Source organism: Hesperophylax consimilis, chromosome 24, assembly GCF_061612785.1.
Source record: "Hesperophylax consimilis isolate HC1 chromosome 24, BYU_Hcon_1.0, whole genome shotgun sequence".
Classification (NCBI taxonomy): domain Eukaryota; kingdom Metazoa; phylum Arthropoda; class Insecta; order Trichoptera; family Limnephilidae; genus Hesperophylax; species Hesperophylax consimilis.
The window spans coordinates 7992468-8019643 of record NC_142859.1 but is presented as its reverse complement, the minus strand read 5'-3'; the positions used below and the strand labels follow the sequence as shown (position 1 = coordinate 8019643).

At 33.5% G+C, this 27176-nt stretch overlaps 2 protein-coding genes across 2 annotated transcripts in view; one reads left to right on the top strand and one right to left on the bottom strand.

Annotated features, from left to right (window-relative positions):
* LOC149411868 (lysozyme-like) overlaps positions 1–21844 on the top strand; it is a 44698-nt gene extending 22854 nt beyond the window's left edge. Inside the window, exons 3-4 of the mRNA XM_089646528.1 lie at positions 6925–6991; positions 16690–21844. Of these exons, the coding sequence (XP_089502654.1) occupies positions 6925–6991; positions 16690–16913 (291 nt within the window). The 3' untranslated portion in view covers positions 16914–21844. The remainder of the gene's footprint in view (positions 1–6924; positions 6992–16689) is intronic.
* Lrt (Leucine-rich tendon-specific protein) overlaps positions 1–27176 on the bottom strand; it is a 311734-nt gene that overhangs the window by 142221 nt on the left and 142337 nt on the right. The gene's annotated exons all lie outside the window — the stretch shown is intronic.

Genomic DNA, 27176 nt, shown 5'->3' with positions numbered 1-27176 from the left:
ATTTGGTACAGAACTATTAAATCTTCGGAACTGACATGGGAAAACTTGAAGACCAAACTGTTAAAGCATTTTGAAAGAGCCGATTCACAAATTACTGCGCGTTTAAAGCTGTACGATTCACGTCAGGCAGACGAAGAAAGCGCTGCGGAGTTTGTGCTAATTACGCAAGCTAAAAACTATCGCCTCGACAACCCGTTATCTGAATCGGAACTTATATACATTTTGAAAAAGGGTTTACACTCAGCATATGCCGGCACTGTAGCGGGAGCACGCGTCAATAATATAGACGAGTTGGTGCAGGTGTGCAATGATCTCGAAACATTCTCTCCTAATCTTATAGAAAGAAGAGGATTGCCAAGGGCGGGCATATATTCACAGAGAACGGATATAGCACCACGTAGAGAAAGAGTTTCACAGACGTATGGATCAGCACCACCACGTGCAAACTGGAGGAGAGGGGAGAATAGTCCGAAGTGCTATAACTGCGATGAAGTAGGCCACATTAGCAGGGAATGTAGAAAACCGAAGAGAAATTCGTACAGGACTACCAATGCACCCCGCTACGAGTTACAAGCTCTGGAGTTCAGAGAGTCGAGGCCAGTCAGTGCAACCCCTTGTGAAGTGACCCAAGAGATCATAAAAAACGAGTAACCGATCGGCCCGGAGCAGCACAAGCCGATCGGGAGTGGAAAAGCTGGCTAGAATTCGTGAGGCTGTTTTATTTAAATGCAAGATGTGAACCTATACGGTGCATCAGAGGAAATGATAACCGTCCTCATGTTGATATCGAAATAGATGGGAAAAAATTTACAGGACTGTTAGACAGCGGAGCCTCAGTAAATTGCATGAATAGTAGTACTTATCAGAGTTTGAACATTAACAAATACCAGAAGAGTGAATCGCACTATAAGATATTTACCGCTGACGGAAAACAACAAAGAAATGACGGATGCATTACACTTCCTGTCTCATGTGAAGGCGTTACCAAATTATTGACATTTTACATTGTCCCCACATTAACTACCAAACTTATCTTGGGAGTAGATTTTTGGGTTGATTTCGACGTTGCACCTAACCTTTTTAAGCATATTAAGTGCACGTCAGATGAAAATGCGATTGATGCCGTGGCGCAGAGTCAAAATGGAGTCGACTTAACACCGGATCAGGCAAGGAGGATAATGTTGATTACTGAAAAAGCGCGAAACATTTCATTTGAAGAGAAGGGACTAGGACGAACACATCTTATTGCACATTCGATTCAGACTGAGGGACCGCCCATCAAGCAAAGATATTTCCCACTATCACCGGTCAGACAAAAACAATTGGAGGAAGAATTAGAAGAAATGCTAAAGGTGGGGGTGGTTCAACCATCGCGTTCACCATGGTCGAGTCCTGTTGTGATGGTGGCCAAGAAAGATGGATCTACACGACTGTGCCTTGATTCTAGATTGCTCAACTCCGTTACCCGTCGTGATTCCTACCCACTTCCATACACTAAGCAAATCCTTGATAACCTGCGCAACGCAAAATACATATCATCAATAGACTTATCAAAAGCCTACTGGCAAATACCACTCACCCCAGAGTCAAGGGAAAAAACCGCGTTTGTAGTACCAAGGAGGGGATTGTTCGAGTTTAAACGCATGCCATTTGGCCTAAAAAATGCTGGGGCTGAATTACAAAGGCTGTCAGATAAGTTGTTTGGACCTCAGTGGGATGATCACGTTTTCTGTTTCGTAGACGACCTCATAATCGTTTCACCTGACTTCGAACATCACGAGCAACTACTACACAAAACCATCGATCGGATCAATGAAGCGGGATTAACTATTAATCTGGGCAAATCCGAATTCTGTAAAAAAGAGCTGCGTTTTTTAGGTTACTTGGTAGATGCTAACGGACTTAAAACGGACCCAGCTAAGATAAAAAGTGTACAAAATTATCCTACACCCAAAAATTCAAAGCAATTAAAGGGTTTCCTTGGCCTTTGTGGCTATTACAGAAGATTTATTAAAAATTTCTCTACTATAGCGTCACCATTGACTAAAATAACGGGTGCTAAAAATGGAAAAACTAAGTTTAAGTGGACTGATGAAACCGAGAATGCGTTTCAAGCACTAAAAAATACGCTAACGTCCGCACCGATCTTGCGATGCCCTGACTTCGAGAAACCGTTCTCCATACATACGGATGCCAGTAACTTAGGAATAGGAGGAGTGTTGACTCAGATCTTTGAGGACGGAGAACACCCTATAATTTACTATTCTAGATCCCTAAATAAACACGAAGAAAATTATGGTACCACCGAAAAAGAATTGCTTGCTGCATTGGACTCGGTATATCATTTTAGATCCTATGTAGATGGCAAGGAATTTACATTGGTCACTGATCATTCGAGTCTTAAATGGCTGCACAGCCTACAAAATCCATCTGGCCGATTGGCTCGATGGGCCACCAGACTTTCTCAATATGAATTTAAAGTTATACATCGGAAAGGATCCCAACATATTGTGCCCGACGCTTTATCTCGGATGGAAGTCGGCGAGATAAAAGAAAAGTCGTCTCAGAAAAACGAAGATTGTTGGTACACGGATTTATATGAAAAATGTTTAAATGATCCGGCTGCAAATTTACGTTATCGTATTGAGAAAGACGTTCTTTACTATAATGTTGAAAGTGAAACCCCCTTGACGGGAAATTTCGAGTGGAAAAGGGTTGTACCCTATGCTAAACGAGAAGAAGCGATAAGAGAATGTCATGATTCTCCTACAATAGGTCACCCGGGAACATTTAAAACATTTAAGAAAGCTCGATTGCGATTTCATTGGCCAGGGATGTACAGAGATATTAAAAAATATGTTAGAAAATGCGGAACCTGCAAGGCGTACAAACCATCAACAGGGGCGCCTTTAGGTCAAATGTCCACTCCGAAGTCAGTCAGCGCCTCCATGGAAATGATTTCCATAGATTTAGTTGGCCCATTACCTCGCAGCCGGTCTGGACACTCGTATATATTGAGTTGCATCGACGTATTTACAAAGTACTGTTGGTTATTTCCCCTACGTAAAGCTACCTCCGCGGCCATCATAAAGTGTTTGGAATTTGGTATATTATTACCATTAGGGACTCCGAGAGTGCTACAAATGGACAATGGGAAGCAATTCATATCTCGAGAGTTGAAAGAATTCACGAGAAAATACAATGTACCTATTTTGTTCTACAACGCATACTACGCTCCTCAATCAAATGTAGTTGAAGCTTACAATAAGACAATTGAGACGACACTAAGCATAATGATCAAGGAGGATCAGCGGGCGTGGACCTCTCACTTGCCAATGGTACAGACTTCAATGAATAACACGGTAAATTTTTCCACCGGATTTACACCGTATTTCCTATTTCACGGCAGAGAACAAATGCTGAACGGAGGTTTTCACCCGCAGAGTAATAATGTGACATCCGAATCTAAAACTGGCCTTAGAATAAACGATACACAATTCTATGGATCATCCTTAAAGGAACTCCAAACTGTTTTCGATATAGTGCGGGATAATTTGCTGGTAGCTTTCCAACGAAATGCAGGTGCATACAATTTACGTAGAAGAAAAGTAATTTATAAGCCGGGGGACGTCGTGTGGAGAAAAAATTTCGTGCACTCTGATGCTGCTGCATACTTTTCAAGTAAATTAGCTCCAAGATTCATCCAAAACGTCGTAAAAGAAAAAATTTCCGACGTCTTATATCTTCTAGCGGATACAAACGGAAAGGAGACAGGTAGATATCACATTAAGGATCTAGTGAAATCGGAGCTACCCACGATTGTGATGTGACACGGTGGAGATCGGAAAAATAGGTTAGAGTAAGTTATATATATTTAGTCCATTTTTACACTTAAGTTTTGGCTAGATTAAATTTCAATTTTATATTTCAACATGTTGAAACGTACAACGCGATACTCTGTAATATCTCACTGTAAAAATAGAACAACCGCGAAGATGATACAAAAGGATTTTGTAGCGCATTCATATCGTGCAAGTTAGTAAAAATTTGCTGTGTATGAACGGCATAAGAATAAAAATGTATTTTCTATATGTCATTCAGAGAAATTCATTTTCATACCACAATTTCGATCAATTTTATGTGTTCGGTAAAAATCCGATAATTAAAAATTGATGGCGGAAGGCGACCGATAGAGAGGGGAGAGAAAGGGTTAAGGCGCATTCGCTTAACGCGATTTGAAGAAAACAAATATCTTCGTTCGGCGAAACCGTACATTATCTTGTATCTAAAGTCTCGCAATGTTTCGGATAGTAGTCTGCGCAGATGAGAAAATAAAAGGGCGCGTGCGAATGTGATGACGAACTGCGTTAGTTACGAATTGGAGCACTTACCACCGACACGATTTGTGAGGTACAAATACTTACGTTTGATGAACTTAGTATGAGAGTACCTAAATGTCTCCATATCTAAAAAGTAATCTGCGTGCGTGATAAAAGACCGGTGTTGGTAGAGGTGCGTTCACAAGTTAAAAAATGTGAAATGCGAACGGAAACGTAAAGGAGCACTGAACGTTCCACGATTTGAGTGGTACAAATATGCATGTTTGACGAAATTACTATGAGAGTACCTAAATGTCTCCATATCTGAATAGTCTGCATGCGTGATAAAAGACCGGTATTGGTAGAAGTGCGTCCACAAGCGAAAATGCGAAAACGAAAGCGAGCACTGAACGTTCCATGATTTGAGTGGAACAAATGCGCGCGTTCGTTGAAATTAGTATGTGTGTACCTAAACGTCTCCATATCTGAAAAGAATTCTGCGCGCGTGATAAAAGACTGTAAGATATGTAAAAGTGCGAAAAATTTAAATAAAATGGGATGATGCATTGAAGCATTGGCCAGCAGGGATGATAAAATGTGACATGTTGAGGTTGCATCTTAAAAGCGGTTAAATGAGAGACAGAGTATCCGGTTTTGGTGGTTTCTCCGTGTAATAGAAACTATCTGGCGCTCAAATTTCCATTGTGTATCACGTCGGGAGATTCACTACAACTCTGTTACCATATCTTGTTTAGTTTTTTATCATTCATTTCATTTCAGATGTACTATGTATGTACACCAGATTTCTTGTTTTTGTTATCGAAGATGTAGGCGTTAATAGATTAAGGTAAATGAGGAGTGAATAAAGATTAGTAACGGCCTCTTTTGCAAAGTACAACTAAGGTTTAGGTTTAAGTGATCAACGTGTATTGATAAGGAGTTATGCGTATGTAAGTATGGAATTCTATTATACTTCAGACATGCCAGCAGAACTGAGGGGAGATTAAACTGAAGTGGTAGGTATGAATTACCAACTCCTTCCCTATCCTGATTCTTTGAAAATTTTATGTTGTCATTAATAATATTGTAATTAATAATGTTGTCATTTCATGTTGTCATTTAAAATCTTGTCATTAGTTTTTGGTCACATGCTTGGGAAGAAATTTGTAAACAAAAATTGAAAGGTTTATATCCTCAAGTGTCTGGAGAGGATTAGATCGCTTGGTTAAAAAAAAAAAGGGTTTTTATGTTAGTCGAGGTGTTAGTATTCATCGTTGATTTTAATGTGTTTTATTGTCACTTTTATTGTTTTCATGTTATTGTATATTGATAGGCTAAATGTTTTGACTTGAGTTTTGTTGTGGGTGTGAAAGAGCGTGTAGCGAAAAGGATTGTCGTTGAAAATGAGATATGATGAAAAAGAGAAAAAATTATGAGGATAAGTAATGATAAGAAATGTTAAATTTAGAATATTGAATTGTTTATAATTTAAGATTTACCATGTTTAGAGTTAAGAAGGTTGTCATATGGGAAAAAGGAAATAGAAAATTATGTTTGTAGGAAACCATAATTTTCTTTTGTAACGAAGGGGGTGTTGTGACGAATCAAATTGCGTCACAAATAAATTTGAACGTTAAACTAAGTATGTCCCGCAGAGTGCGCCCAAAGACAAAGAAAGTGTTGACAGACGGGGGTTGTAAAGAAAGAAGTGTGTGGTGCGGGGTAGGGCGACGCGGTGTAGGGCGACAGGCCCTACGAGAGGAACCAGGACAGTATATAGGGAGACAGGAGAGAGACGAGCTAGTTAGGAAGAGGTTCCTAAGAAACAAAGAAAGTGAGTTGTACAAAGTGGACAATCGATATCGCCGGTTAAACTAAAAAGTGAAATGGGCATTACTAAAAGAGGATAATAAACGAACGTATTGTAAAGTGCTGTTGCGATTCAAAGTGTCAACCAAACATTGCAAAACTAACAGTTCAACGGATAGTGCCGCAAAGTGCCGATGTATCTTGTGAACATTAAATAGTGATAAAACAAAATAATAAACACTGCGCGCCACCCACTGCCCACCGCCACAACCCCATTGTTGCATTCGGACGACACCACGCCTGGAAACGCCCCCGCGGAACGCAGAAGATTCTATGAAGTTAGTTGTATCCGATCCATATGACAATTAGTTAAGATTTAGATGTAAGTAGACATAAGCATAATTTAGATTTAGTATTAAGATTTGAAAAACCTAATTAAAATCGAGACTTATAATTATTACATGTTCTTAATTAAATTCACCTCCCTAGTCCACACCCAAGCAACCCGAATTGGCGAGAAGGCAGAACATACGAATTGGTAAGTATAAGAACAGCAATATATTTAAGTATTATTCAGAGCTAGCTGCGGACAATGTGTTAACATCAATTGTCACACAACCTCCCAAAGTTAGCTCACTTTACCCAGGGGCATATTGGTTTTTAGACAAAGTAATAGACATTTATTTTAATCAACCGTATTTTCTGTATGTGGAAAAAAATGCTGATTTCAGTAGGAAGAAAAAAATAGTTTTATAAAATTAATATTTAAGAATATTGTATGTTCTGCGTATTTCAGATCAACAGCAAAAAGTGGTGCAAAGAAGGAGGAAAGAAGGGAGGCGAATGCAACATCGCCTGTGAATGTAAGTTTTAACAAAATTTGTATAAAAAAGCACATTTCATACAAGTATAAACATTTTATTTTTTGTGAGTGTGTTTCAAAATTTTACCATGTTAAATGAAACGTTATTATACATTATTAATGTAGCTTTATATAATATGGAAGGAAATTTAAAATATTCACCGTTAGTGAAAAGTGTAAAATGTAAATCCCTGCAATCTTCTGAAAGGCATTTGTTTTGTTCTTTTTTAAAAATTAAACCAAAATAATAATTTTGTCACGCTACTGGATTAACAAAATATTGTATTTGAAGGTGAGTGGGGACTGTGGGGAGAGTTGCCTAAATATTTTTGAATCTCTAATTTGCATAAAGAATCCAGGCATTTACCCGATCAGATTGGGATTTAACGTGGAATCCATCGCATTTTTTAGAAAAACCCTTTTTTCGTTTCAATTCCATGCGAAAAAAATTTCTTTATTAAATTTTTAAGGTAATACCGTCGATGTAATAAAACATTTAAGCCAAAGATAATATTAATAAATCTAAACAAAACTTGAAACAGAAACATGGTAAAATATAAAGATAATGATCTCAACTGGGAATTGACCTCGGGAACGCATTTTTACTGTTACAACACCTTTTATTATACGTCATTTTGTCGATCTTATTCTCAATATTGAGATGTTACCGTGGCTTCTTCTCTTAATAATATGAGTCGTGACCCATCGCTAGTCAGATAGTAAAAGTTATTAAGACGGACAATAAAACTAAGCCAGACTCTAAATGACGTAAGTGAAGCAGCCGTGCACAAAAATATGCGCCTCGCAGCCCAGGTGTATTGGACAGACCTGCGGTTGAATTCGCGCTATCATAATATCTCTAAAAGAAAGTGGAATCTTAGTGACTTCTTTCTTAATCTTACGATGAAGTCATAAAAAAACAATTTTGCGCTCGCGGCCTGGCTTAATGGATAGACCTACGGTTGACTTTGCTCTAGCAGGCCTAGAAAATCGATCTCTCCGTGCAATTTATTTTTATTATTTCTGATAAACGTGTAACTAAATGTTTGAATGTTTCTAGAGGGATCCCTCGGGATGTTACTATTACATTAAAAAAATAAAATCTTGTGCTTACCGGTAAACTTATAGATGAAAAAACGTTTTATAAAATTTTAAAACCGTTTTACATAAAATATTTGATTTTATTATTCTTAAATATTAATATCATCTATTCATAGGTATCCCTCTAGAAACATTTGAGATTTTAGTAATACGTTCATCAGAAATAATTAAAATGTGAGCGTCGAGCGCACCCCCGTAATTAGAGTATTATGCTACCTTAATGCTGGTCGCACACGAGCGCTTTACTCTCATAGTGGTGAAATGCGACAAGCCTTATATAAAATCTGATGTTTAAAAATATTTTCCTCTTTTTGTAATACGTTAATACAAACACAGTGCACCGTTGCGATGATTCAAAGCATTTGGCCAATTATTTCCAAAAATATTAACCAAACCGAAATATATCTACTTTATGTTACGTAGAAGTAAAAAGTAGGCATTTTTAGTCAAATTCAAAGGAGGAAACCCAGAAGCCGGTAAATCATTACACCGCTGAAGTCTACCTTGAATACAGCTTTCCAGCGAGTACCAGGGTTGGTATCAAAGACACTAGTTCCACGGATGTTCCATTGAAATACCATTACAATTAGGTGTTTGTGATAGTTTGGTAGGTCCGTTTGATACATTCCCCTATCTTTACAAATGGTTTACAATCTAGCATATGCGTCAAGTAGGTATGCTGTTCTTGTTTTCATTTATAATGGAATACGCATAGACTTAATTAGACTAGACACGGCATATTCATTTAAAAATAACCCCAACACAATTTTGGTTTGGTTCACGTGCACATTTATGAAAAGGCCCACGCATTATGTCGCAATGCGAAATGGGCACTGTGCATTGCGTTTTACCTTTTGTTGGTCTATTTTGCTTTTCAGCTATGCTGGGCAAGTTCATTTTTTCAATCACAAAAATAACCGAGTTCAAAATATTTAAATTTGAATTATGTCCATATTACAACACCTCTGACAACAAATTCTCCGTGGTTTCGCTTACGAGTTTGAACGTTCAAGTTCATCTCCATATTTGTGACGTACGCTACGTGGCGTTATTTTTAAAATGAATTTAACTAGACAGGGCTAATCTAGTATAATACATCAATGGGCATACGCTTATAAGAACTAGCGTCATTGATCCCTTTGGCACCGGTACTTAGTCGGGAAACGCGCCAAACGAGAGCCCAATGAACACTGTTGACATTTGTCGCTTCTGCGACTCTTTCTTGAGTTTAACAGCAAGGCTGTGGAGCAATTTGACGGCCTCTATGTTTCCTCTCTCCTACAACCTGGGTGTTCACTCCCTCCTCTTGTGAAAAAAAATGTTGGAAATTTCTTCTATCCATCCCAATCGTATCTCCAACCCAAATCATGAATCAGTATGAAGTTAAGTTATATTTTTCACTGCGCTCTTCCAGGGAATTAATTAAGTCATTTGATACTATTGAAATTCGGATGCAGTGTGATGATTACTTCATTAATGCAGCAATTCAGATCGCCAGTTAGTATGAATATGAATTAGTAGCGAAAGCGAACTAACTGCATTCGTGGGTATTCATTTAAATAAAAGTATCGCTAGACGTTGATTGCCATTACTGGTAATGTAGAATTAATTTATTCCAAACTACTTATTTAATTAAAGTTTTTTTTGTTTTATTTCGCTTATTTTGTTTGCATTAAACCATCTCTCCAATGAGTTTGATTATGTACGTTAAATTACATCAGTCAAATTCTTAATATAAATTTATAATAAATTAATGCTTTCGATCATCGACCAACAGTCGTGCTTTCGATATATACATACTTGTTAAATATGTACATTTATTTTTAATTTTGAAAGACACTAAAAAATGTGTTATGATTCAGCAACCTTACTGAATTTAAGCGTCCCTACGCCGAGCGGTTCGTTAAAGAACGAACATTAAGATACTGCGCAGACACGTTCCACAATGGACAGCGCTTCAAACCTTTGAATTACTTTCGTGAACGTTGCTTTTCTTAGCATAGTTAGGTTATTTAAATGTGCGCTCTTCGGCGGTCAATGTACGACTGATGTCATAGTAGATTGATGTCATATTCAAAACATTCTCGAACCCTCCTGTTGCCAAAATCACGTGGTTTGTCTCCAGCTTGTCGAAATGATACCCAAATTTCAAGATAAGGAAAATCTTTTAATTTGAATGTCAATGGAACCTTTTTACTCGAGACACGAACATTTTAAAGAAAATTATTGAATGGTATTTATTTTATATGATTAATCAGTAAAATTTAAGTATATTTATTTGATTATTATTATTATAGTATTAATCGAAAGCCTACACGCAGTTCTACAAACTAAACACAAAACAATTAATCAATTAAGTTAATCTAGCATTTTGCAATAATTCGTCGTCCCTTGTGTATTCAATAAACAACAAATCATATTATTAAGCTGTTGTAATTAATGGTGGTATAATTAAATTAAATATTATGTGGTTTTATCAATTTATAATGAAGGTACTATCTTGTACTTAAGTTAAAATTATGTTTTTACAAGACAAGGTTTTATGCGCAACACAAAGGATAATACATTATTATAAGAAATAAATATTAGCCGCAGCACAAATTGAAAAAATCTACCGAGAAAATCAGAGGTAAGACAATCAGAAGGTGCGGATTCAATTCCCGTTGGCGGCATTTACTTTTGCTCGGAATATTATTTCAATTTATATTTGTGTTTAAGCCAATATTTATTGCTTCTAATAATTTACTATCTTAATTGTTTAAAATGTTTATTTCAATGAAAATAATATTTTTAAAAATATTATGAATGCGAACCAAATTTATTTTTAGAAAACGAATTCTATAAAATATATTATGATAAAAATTTACTAACAGACCTAACGATTAGTCATAATAGACCCGATATTGTTTTACATGACAAAATTAAAAAAATAACTTACATATTACATATTTTTCCTCCTTCATATAGTCCGGGCCTCTTCAAGATACGCATTAATAAATCTCTTCCTATAGCCCCTGCTTCAACCCACCCTACAACGCTGCCTAACCGGATGGTGACATAGCTCCCCTACCTTTACACTTTAGAGACAGGGGCGTTCTTGCGAGGAATCACGTAATAAAAAATAATTAATACATTTTAAGTTGGTAAAAAATATATTTGTGTATAGGAAAAAATATTTTCATTTGCATTATCAATCAAAAAACGAATTAAATATTTTTCACAGCAAACAGACAAGATTTAAGTGCTTTTGCCAAAATGAAAACAACCTTTTAATTTCTATAGTAATATGGCCAGCATTAAACGGCCTCGTATCCCTATTTGCATAATAACTCCGAAATATAATTATTTTCACCATTAATATTCTCCACACATGATAATTGCAATATTAACAACAGACATTATTTAACCTAACACATTTATTTGCCATTTGTTTCGTCGTCCACATTTAGTTATTTTCTCGTAAATTAATTCGCGTGTTTTGTATTAGGATATAATGTAAATATCAATATATAGAAACATGCGAATAAACATTAGCATATTGATAAGTGTGGCGTGACCATAATGTATGGTCGTATTTTCCATCTGCGTACCTTTGTGGAGACACAGAACGATATTTTGTTAAATGGCTCATTGTAATATCAAATTTAAACAAAATCCTGCAAGTTCCAGAGCCATATAGCAGATGCTTTCAGTATTGCCCTGGTGAAAGATCGCCATTTGGAATCGAAACGTTGCTGACCAGATTCTGAATAGCCAGGTTCTTCCCGCCTTCTTCTTCCCCATTTCATTTCCCTCCTCATCACCTCCAGCCTCTCAACTTACCCCAAGAGTAAACCATAGTCTTATTGTCTCTAGATGGTTTGGAACCTTGTGCGGTACTTTTAAAAAAATACACCAAGAGATGATCATTATTTAATATATTATTAAAATATAATTAATAATTCTCAGATAGAAAACTTGTTTTCGACTTGAATTAAGTTTTCGACATTGTTAATAGAATTATAGACGGCCCTGATTTACTGAGCCTAATCAACTTCAACAAACCAACCAGAACTACTCGATCGAAAATTAATTTTTATAAACACAATATCATAACTGAGTCATTTAGATACTCGCTTGTACCTAGATTGCATGCAGTTGGCAGTACTTTCCCAGAAATAGAAGTTGTGTTCAATTGCATTGAATTTAGTTATAAGAAGGCTATAATAACATACCTCAAAAGTTATTAATGATTATTATTAAGGTGAGCATAAAACTATTCTTTTGTTTACGTTCAATATAATTTAAATAGAAAATTTTAATTCATGATTACCATTCCATTAAATTATAATATACGAGTATAGCATATATTTGTAAAAGTCCGTATGGGCCTAAAATATAACCAAATTATTTGCTTTGTAATAAATAAACAAAATCATCAATAAATTTTAAAGCGGATTATAATCCAACGCCATGGTTAGGAGAGATACCCTTTTTTTAATGTGATAATTAAATGTCATTTCCCATTCGTCGGAAACTGAACATTATGGCCATGTTCCGATACATTAATCGAATTAATCACTTAATCATTGAGTCAATCCTATATTTGTATATTACTAACGCTTTTAGATATATGAACCATGCACACGAATTTGCGTAATTTCACCACAACATCATGGGAAGTAGCATTTTTTAATAAAATTCGTGATAAGGGCAATTAGCTAAAGAAAGCTAAAGGCAACACTAACCTACAAAGAATAAATAAATAATCACGTACATGCAATAAAATTTTAATATTAACTCGGTTCAAATATATTTAAAAAGTTTAAAAAATATTAAATAGTATTTTTTATTTAAAACCACGTTTTTACCCATAATTTTTTTTAATAAAATTTTATAAATAAATGGTTTTTTTAAATTCAGTTTTTTGTTATTATTTTTGCACATAACAATTGTAGATAAAAATTAATTAAAAACACATTAAAATTATTTGCAGTCCGCAGAATAAAACTTCATTTACGAAAAAACTTAAAATATTCCCAGGTAAAATAAGAGATATTTTACTCGATTTGTTTCTATATGATAACATTAAAATAATATATTCACATGGGAAAGTGATCAAAAGGGGAACAAAGGGAAAAGAGGAAGCCGTTGAAAAAAGAATTCAAATACAATATTTTATCGATGAATCAATACAATACAGTGTTTGAATGACTTTCTTGAAAGAATTCAGTATTTATACAGACACAATGTATTCACATTTAAATTGCGTATATACGGGCGCACTTGCATGTAGCGTATTTTATAAAATAATTTAATTAACAAAATCATAACGACCGTCGCGTTTAACCTTAAAAACAAAAGTTACGGTTGAAACCAATAGAATTCAATTAATTGAAATCATCTGAAAATTTGGGTTTGTAATCGAAGAGTGCATTGCCAAGGAATCAAACTCAGAACACAAATCATCTATAATCAGCTAGAATCATTTTTATAATATATTATTGTGTAGATATTGAAAAGTTGATCTTCAACAAATTTACCATTTTCAAACTTTGTTGGCTATAATTGCATGCAGTCTGGAGCCAGTGAGACTTTCGCATCCCCAATTGGGGTATGTTGTTAGACTGAAGGTAGTAGAGGGAAGGAAAATAGATGGGAAAGAAGAAGGTGGGGAAGAATCTGGGTATTCAGATCTGGTCACCAAACACGGCGCCATTTAAGTAACGTTTCAAATCGGAATGGTGATCTTACACCAGGGCGATACTGAGAGAATTATCCACTCTGGAAAGTGCCGCAAATTTACTACGTAATATTTTTAATTAGTAATTTATATAAATTAATAACACATATTAATCAAATAAAATTTAGTTGCGCACCCCGGGATTTGATGAATGAATGATGCTTACATAAATAAACTTACATATTTCTTCACTCTGCACATCTACCCTGAACATAGATATTGCAAAGCTATCCGAAAAGTTGACCAAGAACAAGACATTAAACACAGTTCAATACCCCAAAAATCAAATTAAATAATTAATATTGTTAGCTGTGTGAATCTTCAAAAAATATGCTACAAAATTACAATGTTTCTTTTAATTTTAATTTTACCATTAGAATGTTACAGAATTCGGTAAACATATTATTAAATGGTTATAATGTAATATACAATCGTTAAAAAGTTTGAAAATGTTACCAAAGTAGACATTTTAGTACAAAATTGTCTGCAGAAACACAAAATAATTATGTACATACATTTCAGTATTGCTTGTACAGTTGTTCCTGATTATTTTGGCTATGCTCCAATATTAAGTTCAGAACAAACTCCCACTCGAATCGAGTATCAATAGCTTTACTTGGTGGTTAATACATGTTCATACACAATACCTAGTCTTGTAGATAGCATCCGTGTTATGCCCAGTATTGTTTGGTACAAGCGTACGAACACTGAACAACGGGACACCAAATATTGCATATTATAATGTAAGATGTGTATTATTATATTGGGTTGGAGTGGTGATAAAAACGTATAAATGTTTTTTTCGTGTTTTTTCGATGTAGAAAAAGAAATACATGTCGTGCGTCATTGGCTATCGAATAATTTATTTTACAAATTGTTACTTTGTTCACAATATTAGACCTATTACAGACTTAGATCAAAGTATAAAATGTACTATTCTTCTGCAATACATACACAACCAACTATAAGACACACTAACCAATCAATAAGATGCATGATCTAGGCAAACAGTTTAGGGATACTATTGATATATTTAACGACACCATTTATGGAATAACCAGCAGTTTGTTGAATCCAACAAATTATAGAAGCGTTGTAAAGTAGTTTTAGTGATCTGTCTTATGTTGTATTATTCTAGTTTCTATTTTATTTTATGTTATTTTTACATCTTTCACTAATTTTGTTTCATACCTATTTAGTATATTAGTTAAATGTTGTTTCATGCTTTGAAAACTTTATGTATAATTTTTTATAGTTCACTAGGTATATTCTGTTTTTAAAATCCTTGTAAAAGTTAAGTCGTGCGTAAAACCAAATAAAAAATAAAATGGGCACTTAAGGCTGTATGGCATTTTCTTGCTTTTGTGGAAATGTTTTGGATATCTTTGCGGTGTTTATCATCACATCATATTTTCTGTCTTGCAAATATGTACAGTAATGCGGTCCAAAACGTTGGCATAAGAATGATATAGAAGGTAGTGCAATATTCAATATAAAATAAATTAAAAATCTTTACAGTAACAAAACAGTAAAACAGTACTATGTAACAATATTATTTACACCTTTGATACGTAAAAATTAGGCAGATGTACAAAATATTGAAAATGTCATTGCATGGAGACAAATCTACAATTATTATTTTACTAGCGCAAGTTCGTAATAAACCACGGGAAATTAAAATTTTAGGATTTGTGAAGCTGAAGGTATTTATAAAAAAATTGCACCTCGATAAATTCACAAGGCTTTTCGAAAACAAACGTTGTCCATTTTAAAGACGAACATAAAACGTAATAAACTTTAAAAATTAATACATCTGTCAAAAAATTTAACTAAAGAAATACACATTTCAAATAAAATATTACAAATGAATTAATTTCAATACAATAATGTTGGTACCTGCTTTATCGCTTACCTAAACTATTCCCACAATTAGTCCCAATTTTATCAATGTTCTTTACATATAACATATAACCCAAAGACCCATTTAGTAACTATTTCTAATCAATTTTAATAAATAAATCTTTTTGTAAAAAAATTTAAAATTCATGTTTAGTATACAATTCCCGTGGGCGGCATTTTTTTTCACCCGAGAGATATTTTCCATTTGTATTTCAGGCAAATAATTATTGCTTATAATAATTTGTTATCCTTTGTGCCATGCAATAAAAAAATTATCTTACAAACATTAATTTATCGTTAAAAAATATATAGGTATATATTTTAGATTAATGTCAAATAATTTCAAATTTAGCACAAACAAACTTTTCCTACAAAAAAAAATTGGTTGTTTACAGGTGAAAAAATGCAATAAGCAATAATTGTTGCATGAAATAATAGTATATATTAAATGTTTGGCGGGTTGGGAATAAGACGACGTAGCTTAGTGGTTCAGAGTACCTGTCAGAAGGTGCGAGCATTTATTTTTACTAGATACGGAGATATTTTCAATTTGTATGGGTATTTCAGGCGAATAACTATTGCTTATAATAATTTGTTATCCTTTATGCCATGCATAAAGAACCTTGTCTTATAAACATTATATCATTAAAATATAACAATAATTTCTAATTTGGGTGAGTACACCGGTATAAGCCCTATAATAACTTTTGATCCAAATTATTATTTTATTTATATTTTTTTGTGTATCACATTTTTTTATGCCATCAGGAAGAATATTCTATAATCTTGTCGCAAGATACCTACACTTCTGTTTTATTTAAATCGATAAGCCTTTAACTGTTCTCATAGAATAGCGTTCGTTATTCTATGAATAGCGTTAATAAATAGCTTACTGAGAGTTTGTGAGTAAATTACTTCTTAATAATATAACCCATTCAAAAGTTTTTGAATAAAGTTTTTATAATTTTTCTTTTCAGCACTTTTGAACGATGATATAACTGACGACTCCATCTGCGCTCAGAAGATCTGGGAACTGGAAGGATTCAAGTTCTGGTCCGGTTGGAGGAACAAATGTAAAGGGCAGAGACTTCCAGACATCTCAAAATGCCCAGATTTCCTGGAATCTGCTAGAACAAGTCCAGAAAAGGACCGCATCCGGAAACTTTCCAGTGGAAACCAGTCACCGCCAATCCTTGGATAGAAGGAGAAATGAAAAAGGCTTTTGAAAATTTGAGAAAATTTAATTAAATATTTTTTACCTCGTATGATACAAATATGTAAAAAATTATGTATCTCTACAAACCTGAGTAATATTACGTTTTTTAGTTGTAAACTTAAAATATTTCACGAACTTCGCCTTCGAAGATGATGCTAATTTGAATATTTTATAAAAAAAAACACATTTGCACACGAAGAAAACTTACTGATATAAAAAAATTTTCATCTATTATGTATCTCTTGATGCGATTAAAAACGGGATTGCAAACTCTTAACTAATGAATTGACAGGTCAAAATTTTTTTATTAAAATACGATCGTTTGTCGGAACGCATGTTCACAAATTCTTTAGCATTTCGTCACTGTATATGAACAAGGCAGATGCATAAACAAGTGTTCCGATATATGAGGAATTTACTAATAGTTTTTCAGAAAACGGCTTGCAATCCCGTTTTTTACCGGATTACAAATAATTTGAAGAGATTTAAAAAAAATAGCAATACTCATTTTACTCTGTGCACTTTATGCTTTGAAATAATAAGATGAATTTTTTGTTGTCGGTTGTACATGCGGTATATAAATACGAAAAAATAATTTTATCTGTAAAAAAATCGAATCTTTCAAGAAATATACAAAGATAAAATATTTACTTACGAGTAAAACATAATGAAATGTATTTTATAGAAAGGTTAAACCTACTAACTAAAACAAGATACAGAAATTCTGTCTTCCATATAGAATATTAAGATTGCGGTCAATTTCTTGTTATTTAACTATTTACAATAATAGCCTATACATATTTATAATTTTAAGATTTAAATGTCATACAAAATGTATCATTCTACTTAATTTATTTAAGTGCTACAAATATTATTGTTTTATCAAAACACAAAATTCAATTTAAAAAAAAACAATATACTGTGATCATATTGATGTTTTGTTTTTAACCGAGCAGATAAATAGAATACTGAAAAACTATTAATAATTACATCAAAACAATTCGAAATCAGTTTTATACAAAAAAAGGATTATTTACATTTTATAGAATTTTAAACAAACACTTATTGAAAGAAATAATATTGAGGGAAACTTTTTTTAATTATTCTAATTTTACTATTAATTTTCTTTTATTTTTAAACATTTTTTTTATTTCCACCGTTTGATAGTGACGGGATATTGATACTATCTTCCTTAATTTAAAAAATAACTTTATCGTGATTGTGGGATTTCCACGAATAAAAAATATTTATAGCAACAATCAAGATGATTACTTTTTTCTAACTTAACCATCATTATGTCTTCTCGGATGTACACGTAAACACGAAAAATAAACTGAAGAATCATCCTAAAAAGTTTGAGGAATGGGTGGGCTGAAGACTGTATCAGTTGGATGTGATAAAGACAGCTTAGAGTAGAACGGGAAATTATGATTTGAGACTTTCATTAAATGTATTTAAATATATTGTTGCGCTTCCGTCTCCATTAGCCGGGGTTTCAGAAACCCTTGGACTGTCTATTATCAGGGCAGTTAAGTCTGAAAATTGAAAAAGAATCACTCAGGATCTGAATTTGGTTCAATGGAAACTGTTTTTAAAAGAAAGATATCTTCAGTAAGCTTCAAGCCTTCTTGATGACAGACCCACCAAAAAGTGTGGAAGCAAAGAGCGTGATTTCCACAATCGGGCTTTATACCTCATAAAACAGTTATTTCTTTTCAATATATTTTTATAATACTACTAGTAACATACATGATTTATACGAGAAGTCCTCTTAAACGATTTACTTTGCCACCGTTTTAATGTAATTTTTCAATACTGGTATCAAAGACAATTGATACCTAGTATTAAAAAAATATTTTTTTAAATATCGACGCTATTTCCATTCTATACCCCTTAGTAAAAATTACATCAAGCGTTCCCACGGGATTAAGAAAAGGTTCGGGATTTGCAAATCCTAGTACGAATCTAAGACAAATTTGTGTTTTTACTAATGACGGCATAATAACACTTGATCTAAAGCATGCGAACACCTCAGCACATGTTTATGTAGTGAGGCGTTCACAAAACACTAATACTTACCCAGGCAGTTACTGATTATTATATTTTTTGTATAGCTGGTACTTACTTCGTGAACTGTAAGAGAATTAAAATTTATTTTTAAAAAAACATTTAATCATTATAATTATTTTTTTAAAAATAATTGCGTATTTAAGCGGCCTTGACATGCGACAAAATGAAAACATTCAAACGAAATCTTAACTACAAAAATTACAAAAATGGAAAATGCAGATATGTTAGACTAACATATAAATACGTGTTGCTGGCGATTCCCATGTTTTAAATTCTATTTCGTATTCACTAATTAAGCATTACATTTAACGACTTCCCATTTATCTAAATAAGCATTTAACGTCCGATGGAAAAACATTATTTTCAATTTTTTGTGATGAATTTATGAACAGCTTAAATCTTCTATATTGCCTCATTTACGAAAAATATTAGATCATTTCAATAAAAAAAATAGTTAGGCCGGTGAACATACCCACAAGCGCCAAATGCATAATATTATCTCACGTATCTTAATATTAAATTTAAAAATATCGGATGTATTTTGCAGAGACGAAATTTTATAGATATTAGTTTTACGTCGACACTTACGCCATCTGTGGGGTAAAACTTACTTTTTCGCCAATCACAGACGCACACCATCTTCAGCTATAATAAAAAAATTCGTTATTTTTTTATGTTGCTTGTTCAAGAATCGCGAATTCTCTTTGCGGAGTCATTGTAATTTGAAAATAAATCGCTTTGAATACACTATACATAATATTCATACAAAATAATTTAAATAAAATAATAATAATGTTTTATTAATACTTTTATTAATGCTGTAGAAAATTAACTGACAGTTAAAAAAGATACCTGTTTTCGGACTTTTGCCCTGACTTATTGTGTATAGTACAGGGTTTTCCAATAAGAGGTGTTATTTTGATATTCAATCGTAAAAGATCAATGGTTTCGTTGCTTGTGTGGCACGTAGCGCCGTTTTGTTGAAATTAAACGTTGACCAGATTGATACCATCCAATTTCGGCTGTAAAAAATCATTAATTATCTCTCAAAAGCGCAATTCATTCACCGTAACTGTTGCTACAGCCTCATTTTGGAAAAAGTAAGGTCCAATGACTCCGCCGGACTATAAACTGCACCAAACAGTCACAAGTTGAGGATAGAGAGGCTTTTCAACAATAACTCTTGGGTTTTCCGAGCCTCAGATGCGACAACTTTGCTTGTTGAAGAAGCCACCGAGGTGGAAATGGGCCTCATCATTCAAGATGATATGCATTTGATTCACTCAAGTGAATTTTAATAATTTCAATGCGTTGTTGAAGCGTGTATCGTCCATTTTTATCAATGGCGTAGTTTTTTCTTGTCAAATTTCAAAAAATAACAGCTTCAAAAGTAGCATCTACCGAAATAGCGGGCTATTCAAAATAACACCTCTTATTGGAAAATCCTGTAGTATAGTTAGTATAGGTTAGTTGCACGGATAGGTACCAAACCCTGCTAAACCCAGTACAAAAGTCCAAAAACAAGTATCTTTAACTGTCGGTTTATTTTCTATAGGACGGCCTGTAATAATAAAAATGGTGGTAGATTTACACAAAATTATTTATTTTCGTTTTAATTTTATTTAAATATATGATTTATAATGAAGTCGATGGGTATTAAAGCACCTATTTTGAAATATTATGAATTAAAAGGTAATTTTAGTAGTATTGAACGTGCAAAGATATTCCTTTTTGTAAAGGTAACAAAAATACTTTATATTCGGGTATTGCTCTACCAACTAATCATGAAAACAAAGCGAAAAACCGTAGAACAATAATTATTATTACAAAGGTATGTTATTTATATTAAAAAACGCAATATAAATTTGTCAGAAAAACATTTCGAGTGTTATCTGTTCCCATTTTATTCACCCTCGTTTGATTCAACCCATTTTTATCTGATTTGTTGTATGTATTATCTTTAAATATTTCAAGCCTTCGCTAAACGAATTTCAGTGAGCGTACATATGCATAACGTATATGTATTGTGTATACATATTCGTTGCTCGTTATTCCTTCACCCCGCGACCTTCTGTTTCCCCTCCCTTAACCTGCCTCTCCCCTGGGCGATATTCCTACCCCGGAGACCGCTATAGAAAATAAAAGGATTATTTTATGTATACAAACACACGGGTGCCCTGTACAGATAGTCTAACATATTATTTTGTACAACGTTTACAGAGGGTTTGGATAGCTGATGAGAAAATTTCGTTTATTCATATAATAATTTATCTTTTGTACCCTGGGATTAATATAACATAACTATGAAGTAGTTCTGTGCATAGTAGACCTCGTTTAGTGCTAATAATCCATTTTAACGGCTCGTAACCCTCATGCGAACTATGACGGGGTAAAAAAGTATTACCCAACTCGGCTATCATCTCGACAGTATTGACCAGAAACGAAAAACAAATTTACAGACTAAAAAAAGGACGAAGCTATACAATGCAATTAGGGTATTATTTCACCAATACGGCGATAGTAAGTTCATTAAGAGGAAGCTAAAAGCCAAAAATGTGTATATTTTTGTTTTACCTTATATTGTAGGAAATAGGCATTAAAATCGCTTGACAAACGGAGTCTAGAAACGTTCGATTTCAAGCATAAAACTGGTTTTTATTTATTTTGTGAATAATTTTATTAGAAAACAAAAAGTTAATTTACTGAAACTGTCACAGATAATCTTAGCTATAATACTGTTTTTTTAAGTTGTTTCCTTTGCGCGTTCATACATTTCTTTTGAAAAAATATTTTTTTTAGTATTACATTTATATTTTTTACACAAATGAAAGAATAGCTTTGTTTTAAACCACTTTATTAAATTTATATACGTCGACCGGTTTCGGTTGAACTCAACCTTCATCAGGACAGTACAAATATAAACTCAGTTTTGTACTGTCCTGATGAAGGTTGAGTTCAACCGAAACCGGTCGACGTATATAAATTTAATAAAGTGGTTTAAAACAAATATTTTCTTTCATTTGTGTAATAATGTCAAGCCACAAAGTGTTTGCTTCCTTCGATAATTTATATTTTTTATTGAGTAATTTATTTTTTTATTTGTATTCTACTCAAGCGAGGCGATAGGAAAACCTCTAATTTATCTACTAAAGCATATTTTCTGGTATTCATAATGTACACTTATTCACTATAAAGATTAATTAAAATAGTGATTTAGCATTAAGCTTCGCCTTAACATGTTTTTCGAGACTAGGAAGTCAGAGGTCTTTTGAGAATTTGTGTTATTTTACAATTTATTCATTAAAAATAATATATCCCATATTATTGACTGGTTTGGTGACCAGATCTAATTAGCCAGGTACTTCCTCTTTCCCATCTCTTTCCCCTCCCAACTACCTTCAACCTTACAACATACCCCAATTGCGGATGCCAAAGTATCACTGGCGCACTCCTTCCTACAAATATAATGTTGGTAGTTCTTAGTCGAAGTATAAATACCACCGAAGTTGATATGGTCAAGTTAGCTCAGCGGTTAGAGCAAAGCCCCTAGAAGCGATCAAATCATTTTATGGTACTGTATACTGTATGATTAAAAATTACAATTTGATGTTTTAATAATATCGTATTTTTATTATTGCAATTTAACATTAATATTTCCCTCTGCGCACCAATCACCTTTCAACTCATAACCTAGTATGTTCAATGTAAACACCAAATATTTGTTCATCCATTGTCTCACTGATTTCCCGACAAACACACAAGTACTAGTATATCTCCCTCTCTTCCCAAGGGTTACCAGCTACCGTCTATTTCCCAATTCAACAAAAATATCCGTGAGAGAGCTTTCTACCAATAAGTTATTGATCCTAACCGAACCTAACACTGGTATATTTGACTTTTGATTTACCTCCGTCATTTTTACCAGTTTTATATTTCCGAAAAATAAATGTGGAAGACTCTTCAATTAATATTGTACTGTTTCTAACCTAATCTAGCCTTAAGGCGATGCACTACGTCGTGTAATATTTTAAATTGAGCCGCTATCAATAATAACCCTTACGCAGATGGCGAGAAGGTTTAAATTCCCGCTTAACACCATCCGCCTTTTTTTGATTTATGCAAGAAAAAAACATGGCCAAAAAGTGTATTTTATTTTATTTTGTGGATGTTCAGGCATAAATAATTAATTTTTTTTTCGATAATTTTATAAATAACTTAATTTGCCACATTATACAATAAAATCATAACCGAAAATGGGTTCGTAAGTAGGAGATTTTGAACTTTGAAGCAGTTTTCATAGGCCGTATACATTTTTTTTTCTGGGCTTATAAAAAAACTAATCTAAAAAATACTCGATTATTTCAAAGGCCAAGATGTATTCTACTCGCAGTATTTAATTAAAGCATCTGAAACATTTCTAGGCGACAAAATTTTCAAACCTAAAACACATGGTTTTGCATTACTACGTATGGCATCGGCTTAATTTGATTTGAGTTATAAGATACCTCGAACAAAATTATTTATTTATTAACGGACCATATCTAATTTTGTTTAGCGCATATTTTCACAACTACTCCCAACCGTCTGAAGCCAGTGAGACTATGGCATCCCCAATTGGGGTTTGTGGGGAGGGGAAGGAAATGCTCTCAGTATCGCCCTGGTGTAAGACCATATATATACATATAATTTCACAAATTACTCATTTATATTATTTTAAATGAGTAATTTGTGAAATGACACAAATTTATCAAATAAAATTTATTTGCGCACGCCGGGATTTGAACCGACCACGAAGGCCATTACAACACATTACAAAAAAGGATCATTAAAAAAATACATAGATGACAAAAATTGGGCATAAAAACAGTGAAGATGATGTTAAGTTAACTTTGATAAAATGTATTAAAAATTATATCTTTTATTTTTTTCAGTCTCTTTTTTTCCTATTGTTCAATAAATTAACAGCTGGTAAGCTGTTTCGCCTTCTGAAGGTCTTATCAAACTTGATAATACCTTTGTGCAAAGTTTTTCTTTACGATATTAAGACAAATTTTTATAAATTTTAAATTAAATATCCCACTAGAAGACTTACAATATCATTTCTTATTAAATACTCTAAAAATACACACATCGGAAGACAGGCGTAAAATATACGACTTAACTTTTTTATTCAAGATTCTAAACTCTAAATTCGACTGTTGCGAAGTTCTGCAACTCATAAACTTACGAATACCTACAATAACAACATGACAAAATACACTATTCCACTGCAACACACATAAGCGCAATTACATTGTGAACTCCCCGATACAACGGTTTCACACTATGGGAAATACTTAGGTGATGTCGATATATTTAATATTTACTTTGCGAATTTTGAGGATTACTTAAAAGACTTATTTCAACACTATTCCTAAATGGAAGTTATATTTTTGTAAACCAGTCAAATCGCTGTATTTTTTAATTTATGTTCTTGTAATTTTTAATTTTGTTTCTTGCATATATTATTTCTTAATGTAATTTTATTTTTATTATTTCTTTCTCATGTTTCAAAACCGTCTTTCATTAAAATTGTACCACCTACATGTAAAAGCCCTCTGGGCGTTAAACAAATAAATAAATAAATTATTTGTTTGCGCCCGTACATATGCAATATGAATATGAATAAATACTTTTTTTCCGTAAAATAACTCAATTCTTTCAAATACGACATACAAATACAATATTGGATTGAATCATCCGTACAATTTTGTATTTGTATGCTTTTCTCTAAAGAATTGAGTTTTTATACGGACAAAACTATATATTCATATTCACAATTCATATGTACGGGCGCAAACAAATAATTTGTCTTAATATTGTAAAGCAATACCATACAAAAAGGGTATTTGAATAAAATAAATTAATTAACGCCATCTATGAACACATAGAATATAACGAGCGTCGCGTTTAACCTTAAAGCAGTATTTTCACTGGCTATGACGTCTTTATGACATAACGTCTGCTAAGAATGAGAAAAAAGCAGCACAATATTTCCGCGGGCTGAGCCACGAATTACGGGAAAGGAACAAAGAAAGCACAAGCGGAGTTTCGCGGCTCAGCACGAGGAAATTTTGTATTGTTTATTCGTAGCATTTGACGGCTGTCACCAACGTAGACCGGTGAACATGTCCAAAACGAACTGTCCTTTTGGAGTCAAATCTAAAATAGCTCATTTTAAATCGTTATAAAAAATTTATTCTTCAACATAAAAATAAAATTAAACATACCTTCATCATATTTAAAAAAAAATTCAGAAAAACAAACGATTAAACTATTCTGTTTCATTTTGGACTTACAGTCTTTTGGAATTTGAATCTGTCCTTTAAAGATTTAATGAATTCATAAAGCGTGAATATTTATCTGATGTCCATTATACGCAGGTTGAAAAGGTTCCTAGCCAGCCACCCTCCTCAAATAAGAAAGAGCTGGTCAAAACAGAGTCTACTTTATCGACATCCCCTGAGAACCTCTCCTATGTCCAGTTTGTTTTGTTTGGCATACAACCCACTCGTACGTACTTCCCACACTTAAAGAACCATAGAATTATTTACTGCAAAGAGGTAAATATAAAATTAAGGGAAATCAAAAATTGAACTGCCAAGATGGACGCATAATTTTTTTATTGGTTTGCTTCTTGGTGTTTTTAATAATAAACCATTTTTATTTATTCATACTAGGTTCTTACAAACGACCTCACTTACGTGCAAACATTCCAGTTATAACAACTCAATTAATACACAAATAGGTACAACAATTACAAAAATCTACTCAGACATAGGATATATTAATATTTATACATCTTAATCTAATCTTATATATATTATGAAAAGAAACCCCCCTACCCGCCTGATTTTCTTCACAGCCAGCCACTGCCACCCACCGGTGATTATGGTGGTAGATAGCCCTTGGTGTCACATCGAAAGTAAGAGAGTTTGGTAGGGGTGGCTGAGCGTAGGTGGGAGTAAGTGATGAAAAGGTGCTTTATTATGGGAAGGCCGCGAATGCTTCAGATTATTTTAGAATGGGCTCGCTGACTGTGCCGGTGAGTCTGGAAAGCTCCAGAAAGTTAGTGAAGGTTCTCGAATGCTCCAGACGGTTCCGGAAGGAAAAAGTTCAAGAAGGTTTAAATACCAAAATGATGAAACTATATTTTTGATTAATTATAAATTTTAATATTCATATTTCCTTTAATCATAATTACAAACACTAAATATTCTTCATCTTTATGCTCACCAGTCTTCTAGACACAAGCTCCAGCTTTTATAGAAGAGGAACATTAAAAACTCAAAAGCAGTGAAAACTTATTTTATGAATTATTTTAGTTAAAATTAATGATTACACTCTGTAAATCGATTAATTATTTAAATTATAAGGTTCCAAACTAAGTGGCTGAGTGTTTTGGTGAGTCTGGTGAGGTTCCGGAAAGTTCGAGAATTCTCTTGAAAGTTCTGGAAGGTGAAAGTTCCAGAAGCTTCCAAAAAGTTCCATAAGGTTCCAAACTGAATGGCAGAGTTTATCGGTGAGTTCAGAAGGTTCCAAAAGATTCAAAGAAGTTTCCAGAATGCCCTAGAAAGCTCTGGAAGGTTCTCTCTAGAGTGTTATATAAAGCGTAATTCGGCACGCCAGGGTAAATATTGCGAAAAGTCTAAGCGATTATTCGAGTGAAAGTTTTTAAAAGTCAATTGTTCCAGCAATTCGTCGTGATATGTATGCTAAAATTGAAACTGAACGATTGCTATTTACTCTCCATAATCAACGAAAATTTGTATTCGGATGAATACATTAATTTATGGAATGCTATACTTAATGAACAATAAATATAAATTATAAATTCGATGACATGGAAAGACTAGTCATCTTGCTATCAACATTCACTGGCAGTTCGCGTCATATGCACGAATACGCACAGGACGCAATGACTTCCGTGAGATAACACGGTTTACCCGATTTATTCATAACGTTTACGTTCAATTTTTAATGGCTAGAAATTAAAGAAGAATTACAATACGAACAGGTAGGCTTCGATCGTCATGACACAATAGCCAGAGTTTTTTTGACAAAAACAAATCAAGTTCGCACACTGTCGCACTGCCTAATCTTGAAAGCCGGCTCACCAATTATGCTGTTCATTGCAAT